This window comes from Drosophila subobscura, chromosome O, assembly GCF_008121235.1.
Source record: "Drosophila subobscura isolate 14011-0131.10 chromosome O, UCBerk_Dsub_1.0, whole genome shotgun sequence".
Lineage (NCBI taxonomy): Eukaryota > Metazoa > Arthropoda > Insecta > Diptera > Drosophilidae > Drosophila > Drosophila subobscura.
This window is the reverse complement of record NC_048533.1, coordinates 15744226-15769395: the sequence shown is the minus strand read 5'-3', so window position 1 is coordinate 15769395 and position 25170 is coordinate 15744226. Positions and strand designations below refer to the sequence as shown.

The following is a 25170-nucleotide window of genomic DNA, read 5'->3' as shown; positions in this document are numbered from 1 at the left end:
ATGGGTGTGTGTGTGCGTGTGAGCTTAGTGGTATTAAACAAATTAATTTCTTGTACAACACAAATTTGGTTTGGTTTAATTTCGGTTTCTTTATTTTTGGTTTAATCTTGTTTGTAACTAATAAAAAACATATTAAAAAGAAGAGAACTGGGAAACTCAACTTGAAACTTGGATATTCGTTTTGATTATTATTTTGTTGTTGTTGTTGTGTGGGTGTGTTTTTTTGGGTTGTTAGCGCATAAGAAATGTTTATTGTTTCTATTTTGCTTGTTGTTGTTGGTTTCTTGTTTGTTTGGAGTGGGTGTATGATAGGAATTGGAGTACGAGTATACGAGTATATATAACTGGTAAAAACTAAAACAAATTTAAGGTAGCGGGGCCATTTGCATAAGAAAAAAAACTGTACAACAATCAATTTACCAAAGGAAATATACGAGAGTGTATTTATTTTTAAAGAAAACTCTTTTGGTTGCGAAAACAAAATCTCAGTGGTCCACAACCACACAAATCAAATAACAACGAAAAAAACAATATATTTTTGTTGTATTATTTCATTAGACTTTGTTATTGGTTTTTGTTTTGTCGGTTGCAAGCAAGTTGCAATCTTTATTGTCATCTAGATGGTTCTCACTGCAAAATGTAGTAAATTTATTAGGTGTTTTGTTTCATTTGCTTTAGTTTATTTGATGGTCGTTAAGATTAAGTACAATTTCCTTGAATCAACATCATCATCATCCATTTACAATTTCCTTTTTTCGAATAACATTTATAACATTTGGGTCTGATGGGGTTTGGGGGGTCGTACATTTCTCTACAGAGGATAACGAGTTTATATCCTTGAGCATATCAATAATATATTCCATGTATGTATGTAGCTAACAGGTATACAGAACTTTGAATACGATTTCATTTCACATTATTGACTTAACAAATTTGTTTCTTTTGTTTTTGTTTTCTTTTTCTTTGAAATGTTTTGTTTGTAGCTTCATTTTCATCATCATTGCATGAGAGAGCTGTACATAATCATAATAATCATTGAAAGGCAAATCATAAAAGATGGGAAGGGGGAGCAAATAATAAGTGGTGCATAAGTTAGGAGAAGAGAACGATTAGGGGGGCACGTCTTGGGGGGCGTTTGGTTCTTGTTGAGCAATAAATACGACTACGAGTATGTAATTGTGGGCTACACAGAAACCAATCGTTCGAAAAGCATCAGCGGCATTAAGGGTTAATAACAAAAGACTTGTGCTCTAGGACAGACAGCAGATTGATATAGAATTCACTTGATAGATAGAGCGATAGATATATAGATAGATATAGAGTGAATATAGTAGAATATAGAGATGGTGGAATTATGCTATTAAAAACTGTGCGCGCACACAAAACAGAAACTAAAAAAAATATATTTAATGTATGTGTAATATATAATCATATCATTTTCAACAGAATTAACGTTTTGTCATTGTTTAAGTATTAATTGGCATTTTCACTTGATAATTACAGTAGACACTTAATTAATAATTATTGTGTTGTTTGTTGGTTTTGTGTGTTTCATTGCTTTTGCTGTTGCTGTTGGTTTTTGTTTTCTGGTTTGTTTTGAGGGGGTTTCAGGCTGCACATTATATGACTTTACTATACGGTTTTACGATTTACGATTTACGGTTTAGACTATTTAGAGATAAGGTAATTTTTCACTTCATCTGTATTCAATTTGTTTTGTTTTTTTTTTTTTTTTGGGTTTTTTTTTTTTTTTAGCAAACATCAAAAAACTACTAGAAATATGTAGGTATAGGCATACGAATATGTAAATGTAGATATAGATATAGATGTAGGCATAGGTAGATTGAAATTGAAATAAACTCTTATTTACGTAGCATAATCTGCAGAACATTTCTATAGACTTGTCTGATGTCTGGACAGCCAGCTTCTGAATCAGAATTCAACATTCAGCTTTCAGCTTTCGCTTTTGTTTTGTTTGTTTTCTGTTTTTTTTTTCGGTTTACTTTTCCTGTTTCGACTGTCTCCACTACTGATCTAGGTATTTACTCTTTAATCTGTGATATTCACCTCTTGGCAACGTGGCGCCGGTGCGCGAGAACATCGATTCCATGTCGCTGCCCAGGTCCCGGGACATGCTGTGGCGCCAAGGGGCGCCCAGGCCTCCGCTGTTGCTGCCACTGTTCAGGCGGCTGTCGGGAAGAGAGGGGGGAAAAAAGTCAAACAAGTGCACTAACAATGCCTTCTTCCCACCTAGAGGACGACACAGTCGAGACGAACGTATAGCCGAGGGACTTGCACATTACATGGGCCAACTTACAGGCAGCATTTGTGGCCGCACGGCCACGAGCCCAGCCACCGGCGTAGCCATTCCACCGTAATGTTCAAGGCCCCCAGCCAGCGCTCCCCGCACCTGAAAGCAGGAGCAGGTGTGACAACAGCCAAATATTATTGTGTATGGATTGCGGATTAATGGTGTAGTGCGGGGGATTTGGCAAGCTTGTTGGATGCCTTCAGTGCGTTTTACAATCGATACATGTGAATAATAGTAAAACGATCCATGGATAATGGAGTTTATGTATCGGCGATTACAGCCAGAGATAAATTCATTTCATGTTGCTTTCAAGCTGAATCTTCAATTACAAAATGTGTTTGAGTTTTTATTTACTTTTATCGAAATAATTGCATAACCATTAATGTTTCCACACACTTTTAACCGCATTTTAGCATGCAAAACGCACTGTAGAGGCCCCAACAAACGAGTTTGTGGTCGAGTTCGATTTCTGGTGGTACTTACACTTGCTTCTTCTCGACCGTTTCGCTATAGCTACTCGTATAACTAACTTGAGATCTATGCACGCTTCGTGAATGATTAGTTTAAGCATTGGTGGATGTTGAATTTGTTATTGTTAGATGAGGGAGGCAAGTGGAAAGGCAGCATGTAAGAAATGGATAACAAAATTAACAATGTTTTGAGTGGTGTAAAAGCACAAATCCAAAATGGATACAGAAGCTGAAGAGGACGCGACACTCTGATCACGTCCTTTCCATTGGATGGGTCATGGAGTCTGGTGCAGAACTGCCACAGGAGTGGACTCTTAATCAAATCACTTTCGACTGTGACTACTCCAACAGAAGGTAATGAAATTATTAACTGCAGCCACGCTGGGACACGTTTGCATAAGCTCTCTGACTGACTAACGGACTGTCTGTCTGTCTGTCTAGTTGTCTATCTGTGCGGCTGGATGGGTGGCAATCAACTTTGGCTGCCACTCCACTTGTGCAGCACTCCACCCACTCCACTCGCTCGGACAGCACTCACCTGGCAAAGGGTGAGACTCCCTGGCTCCAGAATGGACTGTGGCTCTGTGCCTGCCGCGAGATGTCCGTGAGCAGGCGACTCGAATGGCTGGGGAAACCGACTGTCAGGTCGCTGTTGACGTTGAGGCGATTCGTTAAGTTTCGCACCTGCAATATTCCGAGAATTATAATAGTTTTCCACGAATCCACAGACCAGAGGCCAGGCCAGGAAGTATATATTAAAGGAAAGTCTTACCCGCTGCAGCAGTGTCGAGAACAGATTCTCCGCCGTGAGTATCTCAAAGCCATCATCGTCGTCATCATCCTCTTCGTTAGAGCTTTGCGAGTCGTTGTCCTGACTAATTTTCTTGACAGGTCTTGAGCTTCTGCGGGTGTGTCAAAAAAAGTAAAGAGAGATGGTAAGATGATGAAAATAACTGAATCAAAAGGCAGTCAAGGAGCCGGGGGTAGTGAGCAGTGAGAAGAGAAGACTGATTCAATCCTGCAATCCAGTTACGTATTCATGCCGTGGGTGGGGTCTTTGGGGCACAACCTTTGGTTTAGACTAAGCGAAAAGGATGCTGGCGAACCTGAGTCGGTGTGGGGTGAAGCGTGCCTCCTCATCGGCTCCGGCTCCAGGGCCTCCGTCACGTGTTATCGAGGTGGTGCGCATCTTCTGGAATGGCGAACCCTCATCGAAGACGGCCTCGCTGAGCAGGGAGCTGTATGCAAAATTGAATTCATTCAAGCGCAAGTTGCACACAAGTTTCGATGGCAAAAACTTTTACCCAATGTGACGGGACGGACGCAGTCGGCTAAACGTGGACCGACTGGAGGCGGTTGTGTGACTCGATTCGGATGGCTCGATGCTGCGCTCCCTGGGTGTGATGAAGCCACCGCCCTCGACGGCAATCGGTATGATAAATTCACGTGGACTCTTCTTGATGGGCTGGGAGGTGCCCTGTCCGGTAACGGTTGCCTGTGACATATTTGTGGCCGTGGTGGTGGTCGCATCCGATTCGGATTCAACCGTAGACTGGCGTGACAGTGAGCCGGAACTGCGGAAGAGGTTTGTAAAACAAGAAAATACTTTTATAGCATCTCTTATATATCTTGGACTACTGCTTTCTCCCCCCTTACCGCGTGGTTGTGTTGGAGCTGGTGCGTCCGTACGCATGCTGCGTGGGTGGTCGCTGAATGGTGATGACATGCTCCTTGGGCTCCAGGCTGGTCGCACGCCCCGGCAGCGTTGTCTTAATGGGACTGTACGGTATGGGGCCTTCGCGAGGCGGAGCACTGCGCAGATCGGCCACCGGATGCTGCATCTCGGTGCTGAAACGCATTGCCGGCTGGGGTGCCTGCTCTGGGATGCGTGGCTTGATCTCCAGCTGCACCTCCGACTTGGCATTGATTTTGCGACGCGGCAGGGTGGCCGACTTGAGGGTAATTGAGGCTGTAGAAGTCTTGACGGCTCCGGGTGTGCCCGGCTGTCCGTCGGCACCGGGGGAAGCTGCAGATATTAGAGAGATTCTCAAATTAGTTATTGATCTATTGGTGGGAGTGAGTTGTGGTGGGGTGTGGTGCAACAGGAACGAATAAGCAATGAAGCATAAGTTAACAGTAACAGAAATAGAAACTTTCTCTTTGTAAAAGAAACAAACAATCAGTGGGTTAAAGTGGGTTCATGTACTACATTGTTGTGGGTTAATTAACAGCAGCAGAGGCAGAGGCAGAGGCATAGTCAGAGGCAGAGGCAAAGGCTCAGCGGCAACAGATATACAGATACAGATAGAGTTCTACAATCATTGGATGGAAATTGAAAGATAGAAAGAACACAACGAGCACGAACAACAACAACAGCAGCAACAACAACAACAACAACAACGACAACCAGAACAACGAGAACGACAATCAGAACAAACAACGTCTAACAGAAAAAAGAGCCCAAAGGATTCACGATGGGAGCAGAACAAATAAAAAAGGTAGAGGAAAGCAGCGCCAGGACTACAGAGAGCGGTGTGAAGAGAGGTGGAATACCAAGCCAGGATGTTATCGCACTGATTAGACAGAGATTTCCATGCCACAAATGGGGGAGTTCGTGGGAAATCCATCAGCCTAACCAGTGTCCATACAGCGAAAAAGGGAAAACAAAATAATATTTGAGGAACGCAACAGGAACGGGAACGGGAACAGGAAACGGAAACGGATTGAGTGGATTGCTGGGCAGGCACACACACACACACATAGCACATGTTTCTGGGGGGTTTGGTGGGGGGAGGGGTTTTTTCTCCATCGGTTTGGGGGTGGTGGTGGTGCCGCCGCCAAGACTTACATTTCAGCCACATGGCCGCTGGCATGGCAGATGTACTACTGGCATTGGTATTGAGTGTGTCTTGAGCTTGATTATGAAATGGTCTCGTGCGCGAATTGACATTGTAATTGACATAAGGCATCGTGTTGCAGTTGTTGTTGCTGCTGTTGCTGCTGTTACTGCTGTGGCCGCTTCTGTTGACGTTGCTGCTGCTGCTGTTGGCTGGTGGGGCATATTGCGGCGATGGCGGCGGCGTAAACATGGCACTGCTAGCCCCAGCAGCACCTCGCTGCTGCTCCTGCTGGTACTTCTGCTGGAGCATCTTGAACGGACTACTGCTGGATGCAGGCTGGAAGATGCTCGCCGAGCTGTAGGCCGCCTGGGGCTGCCACGTGGCTGGTCGCTTTGATGTCGGCTGGTTTGATTTGCTGGGCAGGCCACTCCCAAAGAGGCGCTGCTGTATGGTCTGCTTGGCCGCCGCCAAAGCATTGGGTGAGATCAGCACTGGCGGCGCTGTCTGCGGACCACATATCGGAGGCGAGGGCGTCAGATAGCCCGTAAAGTTGTTGCCACTTTCCGCACGGATCGGTGCACTGTTGGGACCGCGATTGCCTATGCCACTGCCACCGCCGAAGCCATTACCATTGCCATTGCCGATGCCACAAAACGGTGCCGGCCTGCGTATCACTAAAATTAAGATGATGAGTCAATGAATATGATGATGCATGTATGTGGAGGGTGAATGGATAGCTGGACAACAGACAGATGACAGATTCCATGAGCATGATAAAGAGCGGAGCATTTATTTGCTTTAGGATTTAAACCCATTTTGGATAATGGCCAAGCGAAAATGATAATTAAGGTAGGTAGGAGGGAAATTTGCTTTGGATTCGCTTTGATGGAGAGACAGACAGAGACAGATAGAGAGAGAGAGAGAGAGTACGGTGAGTGAGTGTGAGCAGAAGATTATATTCCCAAAAGCCAGATATAATCCATGCAGCACTCCGCTTGCAAAACGTTTACATACACATTGAAAATCGAAAGAAATTAAATAGATGTCAAAGTAAAAAGTAATAAAAAGTGTAGAAAACAAGAGGATGGACTGGAGTTAGAGTCGAGAGCACAAGTCGTGGCAGATTTAAGTGCTTAAATAACGTTTCTTCTTGGGCATTCTCTTTTGCACTTTTCGCTTGTGCATCGCATGTGCAAAGAAGAATGACTTGCAGTAGTGACAAATTACCAATTGAAGCATAAATGAATTTAATTACGAATTGCACAGAGTGAAATCACAAAGTACAAAAGAAAACCAAAACTATATCCATAGATAATGGATATTTTTCAATTATGAACGTTTAACTAAGAATGAAGGGTATACAAATGGCTTCTGGCTTCACCTTCTACTTCAATTTCAGATATATGTATCTCTCCACCCATGGACTGGCCGCTGCGACTTGTGCTCCAAACTCAACACCAGATTCAGGATTCACTTAATGCTAGATAATGTTTTATGTAGTAATGCTAAGGTGCTAGTAGTCAACTTTAAAGCGCTGCAGGGTTTAGCTTAACTAAAGTACGGCTATCATAATTATGATCACAATCTCTGGCAGGAGGTACATGCGAAGTCTTGGCCACTCACCCGGCTGAATGGCGTTTCCGATGATGGCGCGCGCGTTCTTTAACTTACGCTCGCGCTCCTCCCTGGTGGGTGTGGGCTCGCTGACTCCGATTGTCTCCGTCTGGGCGCACAGCTGGTCGACCTCCTTGTTGGACTCGTTCTGGGCCTGCAGCAACAGGGCTATGGAGTTCTCCATCGAACGTCGGGCCTCGTCCAGAGAGATCGAGGTCACCGAGTTCTTCGAGTCACTGGCCTCCAGGGACTGGGCCACCACTGGCGAGGCTGGCGGTGTGGCCAGGGACTGGGACTCGGCCTCCTGGGCAGCAGCTGCCGCTGCGGCCACCTGCTCTTGGGCTCGCAGCTCCCCAGGCGTGGGTCCTGCGGTGGCTGGCGGATTGGTAGCCTTCCGCTCGAACTCCTTCTTGAAGCTGCCCACACTCACGCCGGGTATGCTGAGCTTCTTGGGCTTCTCGGTCGCCGCCTGACTTCCTGGTCCCGTCGTGACCGGTGGCGGTGGCTGGAACTTCTCCGCGGTCTCCAGGATGCGTGACTTGCGACGTTCGGCATTGAACTTGTTCAGCGTGGACTCATCCTGCAGGCTGCATTTGCGCACGAATGGGGGCACAGAGGTGGCAGCTCCCACTGCTCCTGTTGCTGGTGCGGGTACAACTTTTCCACTTGCCGTGGCACTCTCGTTGATGGCATTGACCAGGTCGGCGGTTTTGTGCTTGTTCACAAACTTTTTGATCACCTTCGTGGCATCCTTCTCCTCGGGCGTTTCGGCCACGGCGTCCAGTTTGCCGCGCGTTGGCTGCCGGGATACAGCCACTGGTGGTGCAGCGGTGACAGGTGCTGGCGTTGGGATGGGTGTCGGTGTGGGTGTGGGCGTGCCAGAGGCTTCTCCCTCCATCAGCTGCTCGCACAAGTCGCCCACCATTTGCATGTCCTTCTGCGAGAAGCATGGCTCCATTCTCGGCTTCTCCTCGGGTATATGGCCAATAGTCTCCGCTTCCATGAGGGTCGGTGGTGCAGGTGCGGGACGCATCGGCTCAGTCGGTGGTGGTGGTGCCGCTGCTGCTGCTCCGCTGATCACAAACGAACTATTTGCAGGCTTCTCCTTCTTCTTAGCCGTAGTTCCTGCTGCATTCTCGGTGGAGACGGTGGGCTGCAGCTTCCGTTTGGTCTGCACGGGACTCTGGGCAGGCGTGATGGTGCGTGTGGGCGATGGCATTAGGGCGGCCTCGCCTCCGGCTGGGAAAACAGAGACAGACAGAGAGAGAGAGAGAGAAAGGGTGGTGTGGTTTAATGAGTTTTGTGGTTAAATGACTTTAGTTTCAAGTGGTGTTTAGTATACTCGAAAGTCGAGAGTGATTGGTTTTGTATGTGGTTGTTTATGGTTTGAGGTTTGGGATTGGAGACGTGGCAGGTGGGGCACCAGTTAGTGTGTGGTCGGGTGGTTGTTGTGTGTGGTGGTTGTGTGTGTGGCAAGTTAGTCTCCATTTATATATACACAAGAAGAAGAATCTCAGCGTGGGTTTTCTCTTCGGGGGGTTCTCTGACGTGGGGGCATTCAAGCGCATTCGAACGAACAAGCATCTGCGACTGACAGGCGATTGATGACGTCAACTTACCAGCAACCATGTCCAGGATACGGCGCTCTGCCTCCGTGTTGGGTGGTCCCATGTCGCGTATGGAGCCCACCGAATGGGAGCGGGGCACGCGCTCGTTGGCCGCCGCCTTGGCTGCAGCGGCCGCCCCCTCAGCGGATGGCACCACCATCTGGTCCGCCGTAATTGTCGCCGGGGTAAGGGAGAGGAGCACATCCAGACGCACGGGCGTTTGGTTGGCCAGATCCTCGGCTAGGTCCAGGCACGACACATTGTCGTTCTCGTTGACCCACCAATGCGAACAGATCTGCTCGATGGTTGCCCGCTTCCTTGGACACACCGTCAGCATGTCGCGGATGAGGGTGGAGGCGCGCGACGGCTTCCGCGGCTCATAGTAGTCACCCTGGCTGATCTGTTTGACGAGTCTTTTGAAGTTTGAGCCATCGAAGGGCATGGAGCCGTAGACTAGAGTGTAGAGCAGCACTCCCAGTGACCAGCAGTCCACCTCCGGTCCCTGGTAGGGTGTGCCCTCGACAATTTCGGGTGATGCATACAACGGAGAGCCGCAAAAGGTGCCCAGCAAACGTCCAGCATCAAACACATTGGACAGACCAAAGTCGGCAATCTGGAAAGGAAGATAATCTTGCATTATGTTGCAACATTTAATCATCACTTGACTCCCTCACCTTTGCATTTCCCTTTTCGTCCAGCAATATGTTCTCCAGCTTCAGATCCCGATGGCAGATCTTGTGCTTGTGACAGTAGTAGACGGCGGTGGCCACCTGCCGGAAGATGCGTCGCGCTTCCTCCTCGTTCAGGACCTTTCTCTCGGACAGATAGTCGTAGAGCTCGCCGCCAGCGGCAAACTCCATGACCAGCACCATTTTCTCTCGATTCTCAAATACTTAAAGGGAAATCAGATAATAGTTAGCGTTCATTCTGTAGGGTTTGCAAGGGTTTAGGGCTATTACCTTCATAGATGTGTATAATGTTGGGATGCTGCACCGAACTCATGATCTGTACCTCACGCCTGATGCGTACCAGATCGGCCTCTGCCTCGATTTTGCATTTCTTAATGGTTTTGATGGCCACCTCCTGGCCGGTTTCCTTATTAATACCTAACTGCACCTTGCCATATGTGCCCTGGCCTAGTTTCTTAATAATATCAAATCTGTAAAGGGATGAGCAGATCTTCAGTTACACTCCATTCGAATCATTTGATTTAAACACTAACTAACTCACCTTTGTCGCAGCTTCTTGCGGTGATTGTTCATCCGGACATCGCCCGTGTTGGAAATGCCGCTCATTATATTGTCTATTTGATCCTGTGGTATTCCCGAGGGATGTGCCAGACTGTTGCTGCCTGCATCCAGGTCAGCGGCAGCCGCAGCCGCAGAAGTTCCAGTTGCCGCTCCATTGGGTGGGGCTGCCACCGTTTCGGGTTTGCTTATCACCATGACTGTGGGCTGTATGTATATGTGCGTGTGGTTTGGTGTGTCTGCGTCTGTGGCAGGAACTGCAACTGGGGGCTAGGACTGGGGCTGGGTCTTCTGTCGAGGCTGCACCACTAAGAGCCGATGCAAATTACTAAAAAGAGAAGAGAAAACGGAATCCCGTTAGCACAAATGTCAACTCAGGGGACTCAGAGTCTACACAGAAGCACGGCACAACCCAGCGCAGCACGGCACTCATCCATCAAACGTTCAATCAAATGGGCAATCAATTAATTATCCACGAAGCGCGACGCACACACGACATTCGACGTGGGATGGCTGGGGTAATGCTTTTTCTGCTGCTGTTGCTGTCACTCTCTCTCTTTGGCTGTGTGGTTGCGCTTTTACCCTGGGTGCCGCACAAAAAGGAGGAGCAGCCGAAAAATCTGCACTCGACCTAGATTTTAATTATGCCCAGGCAAGGCGATCCGTATCCAGGGCCAGCACCAACAAGAGTTTAATACCCGTTATATTTGGGTGGTTTATGTGAATGTTGTAAGGATACATGAGTACGGGCGGCTGGCTTGCTAGTAAATAGTTTTATTTTATAAGTAATACGAGTAGACGTAACGTTAAGGTGTTATTGGGGAATCAAGTCAAGTCTACAGAGGCCATAAAGAAACATTACTCATTTGCGAGATATTACATAGATATTTAACCAGTTGAGACACACTCTTACAGAGTAACCTCTCTTACACAGTAGCTTAGCAGTAGCAGTACGAGTCTCACTATTATTTTCTTCGTTAATGGCCAGAAAAATCATCCGATTGCACCCAAATTACCTATTTATGATTGCACATTTACAAGAAGTTAATTTACCACTGTCTCATAGAGTAAAATCTACAGAATGGATTTGCTAGGAAAAACTCTGGAACTGTCGTCTTGCCTGAACCTTCTGGCATAACCATGCGCACAAAAACTCATAGATAATACCCTAAAATGTTGCAGTAATTGCGATGTTTGCTTACAGCTCATTAGAAATGGTTGAGTTATGCAAATATTATATTCCGAATATACTTGTGCAAATATTTCATGGGTTTGCACTTGATGAGCTGCCAAAAGTTGTCTACAGCGACAGAAATGTTCCCCTTCGCGGACAGGAAGCTATTTGAAAGATTCTTTGCTGATATTTATCAACGATTTTTGACAGTTTGCTGTGAGCGAACACTTTTCGATGGTTTGCTCCGAACCAGGGCTTTCCCATACACATCCATACATAGAATGTGTATGTGTGTGGGGGCGTGGTAGCTGGGGACATTTATGCAATTTTGAACGTCACGGCCAGCTCTTTGGCTTCTCTGGTTGGAGAGTCCCCCAAGTGTCTGGGCTTAAAGTGGTCACTTGTGCAGGGCTCTCCTCTCCTTCCTTCCGCTGCTGGGTGCACTCCACCTACTCCCCCACTTCCCAGTGTATTGTCTGAGCCCAGAATGCGACACTGTTAGGGGACTAATCTATCAGCATTGTGGATGAGCAGTGCAACTATCACGAGAGGACTCCGCATCCGCATCTAACCTCTCTAGGACTCCCTAGAGCCAGAGGTTTAGCGCGTTTTGTCTCTGACAGTTATGACCTACAAGCCAGGAATAGGAATACGAATACGAATAGGAATAGGGAATAAAGGAAGGACTCAAAAAAGAATAAAGACCCAGCAATTACATATACAGATGCAGACCGTGGGGGAGAGATGGTGATGATACAGACAACGAGAGATAGTTGAAAGCCACTCGAGGCGAGAGAGTCAGAGTCTCACTAGCTCTGCCACTGCCTCTGCCAGTGGCACTGGCACTGTTCCAATTATAAATGTGCACTTGATGGATAGTAAATTAAAGTGTAACCACAACAGAACCGAACCGAAGCAAACTCAAGGGGAGATTCTCTGCTCTGCTCTGCTCGAGTGTGTGCCGCCACACGAAGAGGAACCTGGCAAGAGCCATGTGCAGTGCTTGGCTCGAGCCGCCGCCGCTGCTGCTGCTGTCGCCGCCACCACAACAATAACAATGGTGGGGCTGCAATTGTATCTTTAAGATACGATTACACAAACGAGCGCAGCACGCGTGCTGCTGTTGCTGCTGCTGCTCCTCCACTTCTCTTTCAGCGCTGTCACACACATAAATAAATGAATCTTTACACGCAATTATACATACATATATGTATGTATCTCCCACTTTGCTTGATATATAGATAGCCCCGTATATCGTATCTTGGGCATCTGGGACTGGGGGGAAGAAGAAAAGATCTAGAGCCAGAGCGCCAAATCCACATCCAAAATCAAATCAGGGCAACGAACAGTCTTTAAAGTGCGCTGAACCCGACCGGCACTGTGCCGATGCCGCCGTTCAATTTCGCTGCTCGCCAATCCAATTCGCATCTGCAAGATACAATAACATTGTGCGGCGTCCAGTCTCGGCGGCCTCTGGCTCGCTTTCCTTCTATTTAGACGGGGCTTTTCCCCCATTTCTTCTCTTCTCCTTTTTTTTTGGCACTCAGACAGCACATGTCATTGAGCAGCTAGGGAAACAACTAACTATGTGGATGCATGAGGCATGGGGCTGCGAGATGTGGCAAGGCGGAGGCACCCGGCACGGCACGGCAGCACCAGAGATAAACACCAGAAGCAGCAGCTGCCCCCTGCCCATCATCCTTCCTGCCGAGCAAAAGTTGTTGAAATATCTGCGCTTGCTTTTCCGTCAGTTTGGAATTTCTAGCATCGTTGTCGTTTACGTAAAGGGAAAATATTTTCTTATTTATACCCTACAGGGGAGAGGGTATCATCAATTTGAATACAGGTTCGCAATGCAGATTTGAAAAAGGAGAGAGAAATGGAAAAAGGTTGTGTTCTCTATTGCCAATTCTATTACTAAGCTCCTTTGTGTGAGAGAAAAGCGAATCTTTTCGAACTATTTGCTGTTATTTTTAATTTCATTGACATGCAAATTCGGGCATAGGGTATTCAAATGTTTGGCCATCTTTTCTTTAAGCTATTTTGGCTCAGTTTTTTTTTTGCTTTTGCTTGAGATAGGATAAGGAACAGCAACAATAAATTTCATCCAGATAGGCAATGTAAATATGCAAATGAAAATATTTTTCTGGGTCAAGTCGAGCGCGACATTTGGCAAAGGAATATTTCTGACAAGATCTGTCTTTCTCTCTCTCTCTCTCTCTAGTTCTTTTGAATACTCTGTGCTCCGTACACATGTGATTTTTGGTATATATTTTATTTGGTTAAATGCGAGTTCAGAGTCTGTAGGCGGGCGTATGGCCCAGTGAGCAGACATCAATCCAGGCGAGAAATGTCCCATATAATCGAGAATAATGGCATGAATTAATCAATGGCCATAAACTGACGGATGAATCTGGTGTTCATCGAAAACGAAATCAATTCAATGGCATAATTGAATTTCAGCTGGAATCGTGCAGAATTCGTGCCACACTTCAACAGATGGAGGAGGATTGGGTGGACTCTGTGGATTGCATGTGTGTGTGTGTGTGGAGCAGAGCAGTCATGAGAGGTCAGACGATGACAAAAGACAGCGCAGAACGAGTGGATTCCCATGCAGAATGACAAATTATTTGTATTTAAAAGGGAATACCGCACACAGAATTGATATTCAAATGCGAGTAATCCAATTTAAATGTGATTGTTTGCGAAATTAAACGAATTTCCCTGCTGATGTATTCATATTTTCTGTTTGCTCTTCAATTAAATACATTTAATGACATTTGAGTGGCAACAAGGATAAGGGAAGTCCCAACTGTCTCAGAATTTGGAATGATTAATGAACACTCTCCAATTACGTTAATGAGAAAGGAAATACGATAGAGAAATATATATAATAAGACTTATTGAGTTTAAGCAGCTCTAATAAACGCCATCGAAATTGGTGTCTCAGTCCCAGCTCATTGATTAGACTGTCAACACTCTCGGAAATGCTTTAACGAAAAACAAGTTAAGTGCACAAATAAATTCGGAAGACAAGCACGATATCAATACCATTACTGGCAAAGTCCAAAAATTTTAGATTGGATTGGGAAACTCCTGGCGGAAATTGGGAAGCGCCCGATGTGTTTGTTGTAGTAGGACACATTTTACGAATGAACTTTGTGAGCCTGTGAAACTGTTCTATGAACAAACAGTAACATTTTTTAATTACTAAACTTAACGCAATTACTATCTGAAGAGATATTCTTCTGTAGTGTATTTACCATATTTATCATGTATCCAACAAGGAATTCTCACAATAATTCGCAACAAAGAATGCAAAATACCTTGAAATATCTACAAATCATAACGAAATACACAAAATGTTCTCTACATATTCATTATATTCGGTCTCTTGACCACTTCATATATCACAGCAATTACATTAATTTATTATATTAGAATAAATATAAATTCACTGTCAAAACAATTTCTATCTGTTCAAATTGAATATTTCAAGCAAAACCGAAAATATAATTCACAAGAGAAAAGAATGTCTGCCGTCTACTTGTCGAATAAATACATATACTGTGTTTGTACATACATATGTATGTATGTATTTATATTTTATGAATATATTTGGATGTCTCCTTTGGCAATTAAAACCAAGCGACGAGCAATTTCAAGTGTCAATAAGTCAGAGAAGTCATCTCCGGCTCGCATCTGCGTTCAATGTACGGGGAACACAGACCCAGACCCAGATCCAGACCCAGACACAGACCAAAAGCCAACCCAAATAAGCATCAACATAAGCATTAATTGTGTTAAAAAGAATCGGACAATTTATTGTTTCTTGCCCCTCTTTCTATGAAAATATTTATGAAATTTATCAAAATTCGAGAAGGCCATGAGACCGCGAAATTCAGGCATAAAATGGGAAATCTACTTGGCACAGATTCTCATAATCCCACTGCGCGTTGTGGGAGCTGTGTCCTAGAGCTTCACAAGTTCAAGGTTCAAAAGGTTTCCATTTCCACCCTTGTGTTGGGTAATCCTCCACCCAAATAAAAGCCGAAGCCAAAACGGAAGGCAAGCGGAAAAAATAAATAAAAACGATCAAACAACAAATACATAATTAAAATGCGGCAAAAGGAAAAGTACAAAATTAAACGTACAGAACAACGTCTGTTTTATTTTATTTTGCTAATTGCCGAGGTACTATTGTGTGAGTGGGCGTGTGATTGTGTTGGTAACAGGCAGAAAAGGAAGCATTTTCGATCCATACAAAACGCTTAAGCTGTTGCAAAAGGTAACTGTTTATATCCTTTCCCTATGTCCCAGAAATATCCCTTCAAATAACCTAAGTATATCTTCAAATCTACTTTCGTTCTGGCATGAAATTGGGTTGCATTTTGATTTTTGAAATTTGAGTTAAATTATAATTTCAAATATGAGATATTTAAGATTTAAGCAACAAACTAATTTACAGGGTATCATGCAGTCCGCATCAGACACACCGAGCTATAGCATTTTGTTTTCGTACTTTCGCTCTGTTAATGCGCCTGTGGCCAAGCACAAAAAAGAAACGTCCAAAAAAGAAAAATAAAATATAAAACAAAATAAGCAAGCCGGCGAAAGGAACAAGACATGTCAAGCATTTCCTTTGCTTGCACAAAAGTTGCGGCACCAGCACACAGATACAAAGGCGCACACACACAAATGCAGATGAGAAAGCAAAGCAGCCACAAGGAACCGTGCAATGAACGGCCGCCTTCGCCTTCGCTTGTCGCCAGTGCCAGTGCCAGTGCCACTGCTTCCATATGCTGAAAAAGTTTTTCTAGCGTTGAATTTTCCAACCATCAACAAAAAAGAACAACATCGTCGGTGTGCGTGCTCCTATGTGTTTGTGGTTCGAGTGTCTGTGTGTGTTTGGGGAAACGCGAATTTAACGCTCCGCCCTTTATGCCGGTGGAAAAACAGCCGCGGGCCAAACTTTTCATTTACACTCGCGTACACGGGGGAAATGACTATCAAAGGCTTCGGATCATGCGAACAGCGTCTGCGGAAATGATATTATGAGTTCAGCTGTGAAACTATCTACATTGTATGTACACATGTATCTCTGAAGCTGATAAAATTACACACAAAAAGCATACGTTTTAAAGTAGCAAAATAGCTAATAGGAGGTACATTTCGTTAAACAATAGCTTAATCCCCATTAAATGCATTCTCCTATGCACACGGTGCTGGAATATTTTTCATTCGAGAGCGGGAATGTACTGTAAAAGTTACATAAATCACCTATTTTTACTTGTTTCATTTCAAGATTAAGACCAAGTCTTGAATGCTTTCACCTAATTATTTGGCTTCTTTTTTGGCTTCTTTTTAACTTAGTTTCATCTCTTTTATAAGCTTATTCAATTACGTATTTTTGAATAAGGCTAAGGCTGACTTCTATTTTCCTTTTAAGTTAGTTTTCACTCTGCCATTGTCATGGAAAGTTTTGTGATACTTTTGCCAAAATTTAACCCAAATTTCAATGCATACTCGTATCTTTGGTGCGTTCTGAATGTGCTTCTCTATGGTCTATCAAGAGAAAATTGTGTAAATTTTGATATGTGTGTTTGCTCTGACTCTCTCACCGTCTCGCACTCCCGGCATCACCCAATTTTCCTTGAGTTCCTTCTGGCTGGCTACGGAGCTTTCACCATTGCCGTCGTCGCCTTTTGTTTGACACTTGAGTGTTGTGACATTGTTGCCATTGCCACCGGCTTGCTTGTTGACTGACTGCGTTCTTGCATGGCTGTTGTCAGTCAGTCTGTCGGTGAGTCGCACTGTCTGTCCGTATGTCTGTCCCCTTCACGGATATTGCTTACGACGGACTGCTGTGATATAAATGCCTTGCCTAATTGCCATTTCGTACAACGTTTTGTGCACTCAACGAAGGCGGAGAGGTAGAGGCAGATACATATTCAAGTTTACTTACAGGCAACTCTTAATTATGAGCCAAGCCTTGATGGATTATTGATGGGGGATCCATAAGGCAAATTGAAAGTTCCTTTGATGGGAAACTGAGCAGATTGCACATTTCCCCATCAGCGACAGAGCGATAGAGAGCGAGAGGGAGAGTGCACACTTGAACTATCAATTGCTTTTAGGGGACCGCACTTTAATCTGATGATTATAATGACCATTAAACAATAACCATATCCAAAATTTAACACATAAGTGCGCAAAATATAAAGCGTAATAAATGCACTCGTTTATACATTATTATAAATTGCAATTAGCAGTTGGATTATTTCTGAATTTAAAGCAAATTAACGAAAATACTGGCTGGACTCCGACAAGGCGAAAAGTTTTGGGTGAGGTCCCTCCCCCGGGGTACTGGGTGATAGATGTAACATTAATTGTATCTGGCAGGCAATGAAAACTTATTTTGCAATTTTCCAAATCTAATTTCTCTGCATTTGCAGTTCTCTTTCATCTAACGAGATGCGGAAATTTGTAATATTTCTTTTCGGTGAGACACGAGCGAGAGAGAAAGCTGAGAAGTTGAGAGAAGAACATTCCTTCCTCATAGTAGTCGTATTTAAAATCTCGTATCTCCGCGTAAATGTGAAAACAAAATTAAAAGAAATTTTTAAAAATAACTTTTAGCTAACACGCAAGAGGAATTTTTATTTGAGCAAAAGACCAGAGAACAAAATAAAAGCATCGGAGCAGCAGATACAAAAACATACCCCAAAAACACTAAAGAGCATGGCGACGAGAGTGTACGAGTAGATACATACATATGTATGTAAATATGTAGATGTAGATGTAGATGGAGAGGGATGGAATGGGGATCGGTTCAGATGGGATGGGATGGGATGGAACGAGGAAGCGGCAACATCGAAATGTATCTAGAAGAACGCAACAGCAGCAGCAACACCATCTATTTCGTCTGCTACTCGATTCTGGTTGTTGGTTTTTGGTTTTTATTTCGTTTCTTTTTCGGGATAATGGTATTATAGATACACACAGCACACAGATAGTTCTTGGTATCTCCAAATCAGTCTGCTTTTCCTTTTTTATTTATATTTTATTTTTTTGCTCACATTTATTGCCGTTTTCTTGTGCTGCAATTTTCATGACCAGCACACACACTCACACAGAGACAGAAGAACATTTAAATTTTCACATTTCACATTTTACTTTTGGTCAAAAACTGAAAGATTTCTCTCGTTCACACTCTCTTCCACACTCTTCTGCCTTATATAGTATCGTAATTCGGATATATATATCTTTATACCATTGGAATATATCCGTGCACATATATGTGGATACGAGTTGTATATACTCGTATGTGTGTGTTATATATAGGTAATATATGTATCTCTTTATATATAAGATATTTCGCGCACTGTCTACGAGACGATGATGCCTTGCTCGCGTTGCTCTATGCGCTCGACTGACACAGCGCTGAAAATTGTTCCTCGATTTTTCCCGAGGAAAATACGTATAGCGGAATCCGCTGAATATCGCCGACGTGCCGTGCCGGTACTCTTTTGGGGCCCATTGTTATCCTAAAAATAAATGCACTCTCCCAATCTCCCGATCGCTGCTCTCTCTCCCTCTCTTTCTCTCTGTCTGTCTATGTCTCTTAGGGGAAACCTGCTCCTTCTTTCTCTCTTGTGGTTGCTCACGTGTCTCGGAGCGAGGCGCGTGCCATGGATGGGGCTCTGGCAGGCATTCAGCATTATGTGTGAAACGAAACGATCGCAATCACGATCACTGCATATAGTACATACGGCATGTGTAGATACTGCGATTTGGGGTGTCTATAAGCCAGATGATTCTCCTTACCCTTTGTGTATGTAGAGCTGTGTGCTTGTGCGTGTGCGTGTATATATAGCCCATGTAAACAGCTGCCGAGGAGGCGGTAGTGGTGCCAATGAGGCAAATGAGCCATTGATTTATTTAGAAATAATTTCCTTATTTCCCATTGCACAGCTTTTGCGTACACGATATTTAATGGAGTACATGTGCAAAGGTCATCCCCAATAAGAGAGTATGAATAAATATTCCAAGAATAGTAAGAGATGAAGATATTTTTCATATAATCTCTAACACAAGGAATAAAACGGGTATTCCCGTACATTGATCGCAATACATTTTGCATGCCAACCAGTCTATCTTTGTCTCACGTGGCTTTATTCAGTGGCTAATCTCATGCCCTTGCGGAAGGTAGTGCACCAGTTTACACCAGTTATCCCTTTTTAGCGTTAAAAAATGATCTAACAATTAAGGCTAGAACAAAACCGATTGAAAGCAATTATTCGAAAATCGTGCACCTTGGGGCCAACACAAAATAGACGAACCTAAAAGGCCTCTTGCCACCCGACATACTTTGAGTTGAGTGTAAGATTGTTTTCCCTTCACATACAGAGATAGAGAGAGACAGCGATGGAGTGGCGGCTTAGCTTCGAATTCTTGTCTATCCATCAAGCAGAGGCCGGCAGGGCAGTGCTGGGCAGGGCAGGGCAGGTTTCCTTGGCACGAGTATTACTCAATGTACAGCTGTGTGGCCAACAGCATTAATCAAGAGAGTCGAAAGCTTGTAAACACACTGCCGCACAGCAGAAGTACGGTACGGCACAAGAAGACGGTAGGACAGTGCCGAAACTATGTATGGTTCGTGTGCTCCATAGGTCTATCCATCTACTACAAGCCCCGACAGAATGTTCGTTCCCCTGTCACTGGAGGCAGGCCTGACTGGGAGACTGGTTACTGGAACTGGCATTTGCATACGGGTAAAAGCATGCAAAATATTTCCCCAGCTTATCAACGTTGAGTAAACATCAGCCGCCGCCCAGAAATGTTGCTGATGATGATGATGCTGGTGCTGAGTGTGGAAAATCGGCAGCTAGAACAGCATAACTGCATTAGATAACCTTTCAAATGCTAGTTCAAACATTAAATATTTCATTATGCCAAGTTTATCACCTTTTAGTCGTTGTCGATGGCAGGGCAAATATTTGCTACCCCCTACTAAGTGGTTTCCGTCATATATCCTATCCGTTGTGGAAGCGGCAAAGAAATGGAGCATGCCTCGAGCTTGCCGGCGTAATGTAATTGGAAGGCCAGGACCAGGACCCACAGACAGGACCAGCAGCACCAGCACCAGGACCAGCACCAGGACAGGCAGTAAGTCAAACCTTAATAGTGGCACAAAGTGAGCTTATATAATTTCCGCACGCCATTCCGTCTTCACACATATGCTCACGCAACAGGAATGTGTGCGGCAGAAGAAGTGCGAGTGTGAGTGTGTGGGTGTGTGTGTGTGTGTGTAGGTGTTCGGCAACAAATGATCGACCTAGTTAAGACCTCGCCTTTGCCTCGTTTTCGCCACATGAATGCACTTGGCGCTGCATCAGCAACAGAGGCGAAAAGTCACTCAACAAATAAAAATACAAAAAAAAGAATAAATAAAACTGAGGAGGGAAAAAAAGGAAAGTGCAAAAGTTGCATGCCAAAAGCGTCGCCAGAACAGCAGCAACAACAACAAGTACAGTGTAAATCAAAGTGTGGGAGGTACTCTGCAAGCGAGAGGGGGCTAGTGAGTGCCCAGACATGTACTCGTGCCTGCCTTTCGCGACAATGCTGGAATTTTGTTTTTGCGTGCCGCCCAACTCCTCCAACCGGAAATGCCATTTTTGCCGACTGCTCAACTTTTTTCTCTGTGTTGGTTCAATAATGCCTAAAAGACTGCGACTGCGACGGGGTCCGTGTCCGGGTTTGAAACGGAACCGAGAGTGTTTCCCCGCACGTCCCATGCATGGCACTGGCGCGTATGGAAGGTGCTCATGAATCGCCAACTTTCGCTCGATCCGACAGCGCACGCATACTTAAAATAGTTTACCATAAATGTACCGTGACTGGGGATGAGGAGAGCCGTCCCGTGCCGTCCCGCTCCATCGTTATTAAAAGCTCAGCTCGAATGGAAGTTGAAAAGTTTACCCCTCAGACGGCAGCAGCAGCAGCAGCAGCAGCAACACACCTATCCATTTTGGCCACCCACTATGCCAACTGCTCTTTTGCTCTTTTAGGAATACAGGTATGAACCTGGGTACACTCTCTTGCACCAAAAGAGTGAGTGAAAGATGTGATGATCTCTTATGGGACTCTTGAATGGGTGTGTACAAATATTATACATACATATATCTATGTGTCAAAAATGTTGTCTGAAGATACAACCAAAACAATTAATTAACTACATTCATTCTGTATAATCTGAAGAATAGCAAATACATTAATCTTTCAAAGATTAATCGCCATGAAACCAAACAAAGGTCCCCATTTTGATATCACGAATGGATTTTACTGTTCTGGTAGGGTATAAAAACTTCGTCAAAGAGAACCTGGCTTTTCCTACACTCGTTTTATTTGTGCTTCCATTTCATCCGACGCCTTCATTCATTCCATTGCACGTGGCAAATTTGCTTGCATGTGAATGGGCAGACGATGGCCAGAGGATGTATGGGCGCCGCCGTAAAGAATTTAACTACAAAATGGCCTTCACGCATTTACCATGTGTGTGTGCTCTTTTTTGTACTTTTTTCTTTATTTTAATTAGTTTACTTATTTACAGAGAAGGGCACATAAGGGCGCAGGCAGGTGTGACCGTAAAACATTGCTTAGGGGACGCCACAGGGTCTACGTAGTGTTTCGACACCACACGTTTCGACTGCTGAAGTCAATGTTGGTGTCCGTTTTTGAACATTCTTTCTAGCCCTCTTTCGGACACATTTCGTGTCCATCTTTCGTGACATCTTTCGTTTCAGTTGTCGTGTTTGTGCGCCCATATGTCCGTGTGAGCCCATTTACATGCTGTGCGTAATTGACTTTGCATGAAATTGAAGTGTAGCCTCTAGGCTTGCCCTCGAGGCTAATTGTCAGAGCAGGAGCCTGGGAAAAATGGGACATAATTAAAAGACTGGCAAATTACTCGCACAATGACAGCATCAGAGGCGAGAATGTCAGTATATCCTGCTCAGCGACAGCAAGAGATTCCCCTTCAAGGGTGTTCATGCTTGTTCATGCTTGTTCGTTCAGTGCGTGAGTGATTGAGTGATTGCCCGGCCCGTGTGATTGAGTGGATCTCGCTCGGCCGCTTAGTGGGCGACAAGCTCCTGCCCTGGAGAGCATAATTATTTTGTGATTTGCTCACTTAATTACACAACTAAAGCGTTCTCTGCCAAGAGCTACATAAACAGCAACAGCATCGGCAACACGACATCTCGGTTTTCCCTCATTTACTTAATTGAGTTGTCGTTGACGTTGGCCATTGCCGTTCGTTGCCGTTGTGGCCGTTGTTTTCGTTGTTGGTGCTCCATTTTTGCTGCGTTTTGGGCTGGTTTTCTTTTGTGGCCAACTAGCGGCAACCAAGTTTGCCAGTCGACCGCCGGTCCACGATAAAGGTGGGCGTGACGAGGCTGGGCGTAGTGGCGTTGTGGTTGACTGCTGTTATTGTTGCTTGTGGCATAATTTACGGTTGTAATTGTCGCACGTTGCTGTGGCTTTGTTTTCATTTCGTTTCGTTTCGTTTTTGTGCTCTGTTTGCCTCTGTGCTACCTCCCTTTTGTTCCACGGTCTCCACTGTAGCACTGTAGTACTGTAGTACGGTGTGACACATGTTGAAAGTCACGCGCTTCACTTGACGCAAATTGCTTGCGGCAACCACTTAATCAGCAACATTTTGTACTCCTTTCGACCAAGACAAGAGGCCTCCTGGCCAAGAACAATTGCACAGAAGCACTAAAGCACAAGTACAAGCACAGCTGCAGTTTTCAGTCTTCTGCCACCAGGCTACGAGCCGTATACGTAATATGTGTGGTGAAGGATTTTCTGTGTTGGTTTGCCTCTTGTTATTTCCTGTATTCTACACTCTAGAATGTGGCACAGATTGCAACAGGGATATAGCCATGCAGAAGTTTATAAATTTACACTTTTTCGGAGATCGATAAGAATAAAAAAATGAGACAGAGAAATTGCTTCAGACACCGTGGGACTTTATATTACAGGATATCAAACAGATTTCTATTAGAACATAGAATTAAAGGTTGTTCCACAGTAGTGGGAGAGCTCCAAGTAAGATCAATTCTTTAAATACAATTTTCGTGTGAAATGTTTTCTAAGGTTGTGTGGCGTTTATTAAGTTTGGATGTGATATTGAGTATTTTATGGGAAAGAGTATAATAGGAGTCAGATGACAATAGCTGTCTTCGAACGTGTTGCTGAGTGCGAGTGGCAGGCCAATGCCTGCCCATAGGGAATATTTGGCACAGGAAGACAGTTTCACAAAGTTTTAAATTCAGTTTTGAGTTTGACCGTGTTTGTCTCAGCACAAACCAGGGAGTTGGTTATTTACGTGGCTCAGCGTAGAGGGAAATGGATGAGGCTATTAGAGGAGAATATGTACAAGTTACATGATGCAAGCTTGTGCTTTCAGTGCTTTTTTTAATTTATGATAAATACATTTTGCAAACATTTTTTGTATTAACTTACGGAAAAAGAAAACAAAACTATTCGAGTTTATAATTGAGTTCAAACAAATAACCGATTATAAAGAAATGCATAATTATCTTTGAGAGCTACGTACACTATCCTTTACAGTATTGAAACGCACTGTATGCACTCCCCTATTTTTGTATTATGTGCATTAATACTTCCTGCTGCTGGCCAACTCCTATATGTTGTACTTTGTATTTATTATGGCATTTTATTCATGGTCTCGCTTTTTTGGCAAGTTATTTAAGTTGGTGTAAAAAGCATTTGATTTACAGGCAACCATGGCGCAATAAAATGCGGACCACAGCCACAACCAAAACATTTTGCAATAAAAATGTGTTTATTTCGAAAACGAAAAGAGCTGCCTGCACAACAAAATAAAATCACTTCCTTGACGCATGGGGCGCCGTATGTCCGACAACGGAGCGCGACAAACATTAATAAAAAGTTTGTTGAGCAAATAAAACATTTTAAAAATTCTATGGTAGTTGTTCCGACAAAAGCAGACCCGCCACTTGGATTTATTCTTTCTGAACTGAATGGAAATCGAGCTTATACCCTTTTCTGATCCATAAGTAGGAAATTCATCGAAGCAGGAAGCAATTAATTATAATACAAATCGGCGCATTCGTTTCGATTGACACACTCGATATTTTCGATTAGAGAGGTTTTTATCGATTAAATCCCAAAGAGATAAAAACCTTTGGCAATTTTTTTATACGTTTAAAAATGTATTGAAAAATCCGCTTTTAGGCGTTGGTAATAATGATCTTTCTCTAGAAGTCTTAGTAAATAAATCATATGTTTTTATGGCCTTTTTTTTTTGTGTTTAAACAGAAATGTAAATACGAGTATGCGTAACCTTATACTCTACGAGAGTGCAGAGTATTTGAGAAAAAAAATAGCCAACGGATAGAGTAGCCTTTTTTTCTCGCCCTTTGTTTTATATAAAGTTTTATAGAGTCATGGAGCGAAATATTGGTTTACTTTTTACGATGCAATAAATACATAAATTTCACTTATTCCCCTAACTATCCAGAAAGAGTGTTTCCCACGAACTGGGGCACAGAGTGGCAAGGGGAAAAGGGAGAGGGGCAACAGCGAAAGGGAAAGTGAGACAACTCTTGTTAATTGGAAAAGTTTTGAAACTAGAAACTCAATTTTGCATGCATCGTTGCATAAAATTCCGCCATTAATTCCGCGAGAAGCTGTCTCGAAGAGTGAAATAAGAAAATGCATTTTTCACCAATTGCTTTTGGGCCAATTAGTGGCGCAATTTGCATGCGTATTGGCACGCACATAGATACACAGTACACCACTTGTACCCTCGCACACACACAGATACAGACGATGCTTGTGGCAAGAGAGACAGAGAG

The 25170-nt window shown here is 44.2% G+C and overlaps 1 protein-coding gene across 13 annotated transcripts in view; it reads right to left on the bottom strand.

Moving 5' to 3' along the window:
• LOC117898317 (serine/threonine-protein kinase par-1) overlaps positions 1 to 25170 on the bottom strand; it is a 49436-nt gene that overhangs the window by 7590 nt on the left and 16676 nt on the right. For 2 of the 13 annotated variants that reach the window (XM_034807613.1, XM_034807625.1), the window contains exons 2-14: positions 10073 to 10417; positions 9802 to 10001; positions 9517 to 9734; positions 8855 to 9455; positions 7245 to 8474; positions 5630 to 6295; positions 4438 to 4807; positions 4086 to 4355; positions 3888 to 4019; positions 3554 to 3683; positions 3320 to 3465; positions 2795 to 2857; positions 2068 to 2189 (exon numbers count right to left, since the gene is read on the bottom strand). In XM_034807613.1, coding sequence (XP_034663504.1) covers positions 2068 to 2189; positions 2795 to 2857; positions 3320 to 3465; positions 3554 to 3683; positions 3888 to 4019; positions 4086 to 4355; positions 4438 to 4807; positions 5630 to 6295; positions 7245 to 8474; positions 8855 to 9455; positions 9517 to 9734; positions 9802 to 10001; positions 10073 to 10287 — 4363 coding nt within the window. In that variant the 5' untranslated portion in view covers positions 10288 to 10417. Of the gene's footprint in view, positions 1 to 2067; positions 2190 to 2794; positions 2858 to 3319; positions 3466 to 3553; positions 3684 to 3887; positions 4020 to 4085; positions 4356 to 4437; positions 4808 to 5629; positions 6296 to 7244; positions 8475 to 8854; positions 9456 to 9516; positions 9735 to 9801; positions 10002 to 10072; positions 10418 to 18342; positions 18504 to 18536; positions 18677 to 25170 lie in introns of those variants that run through there. The other 11 variants (XM_034807623.1, XM_034807622.1, XM_034807618.1 and 8 more) reach the window with 8 other exon arrangements.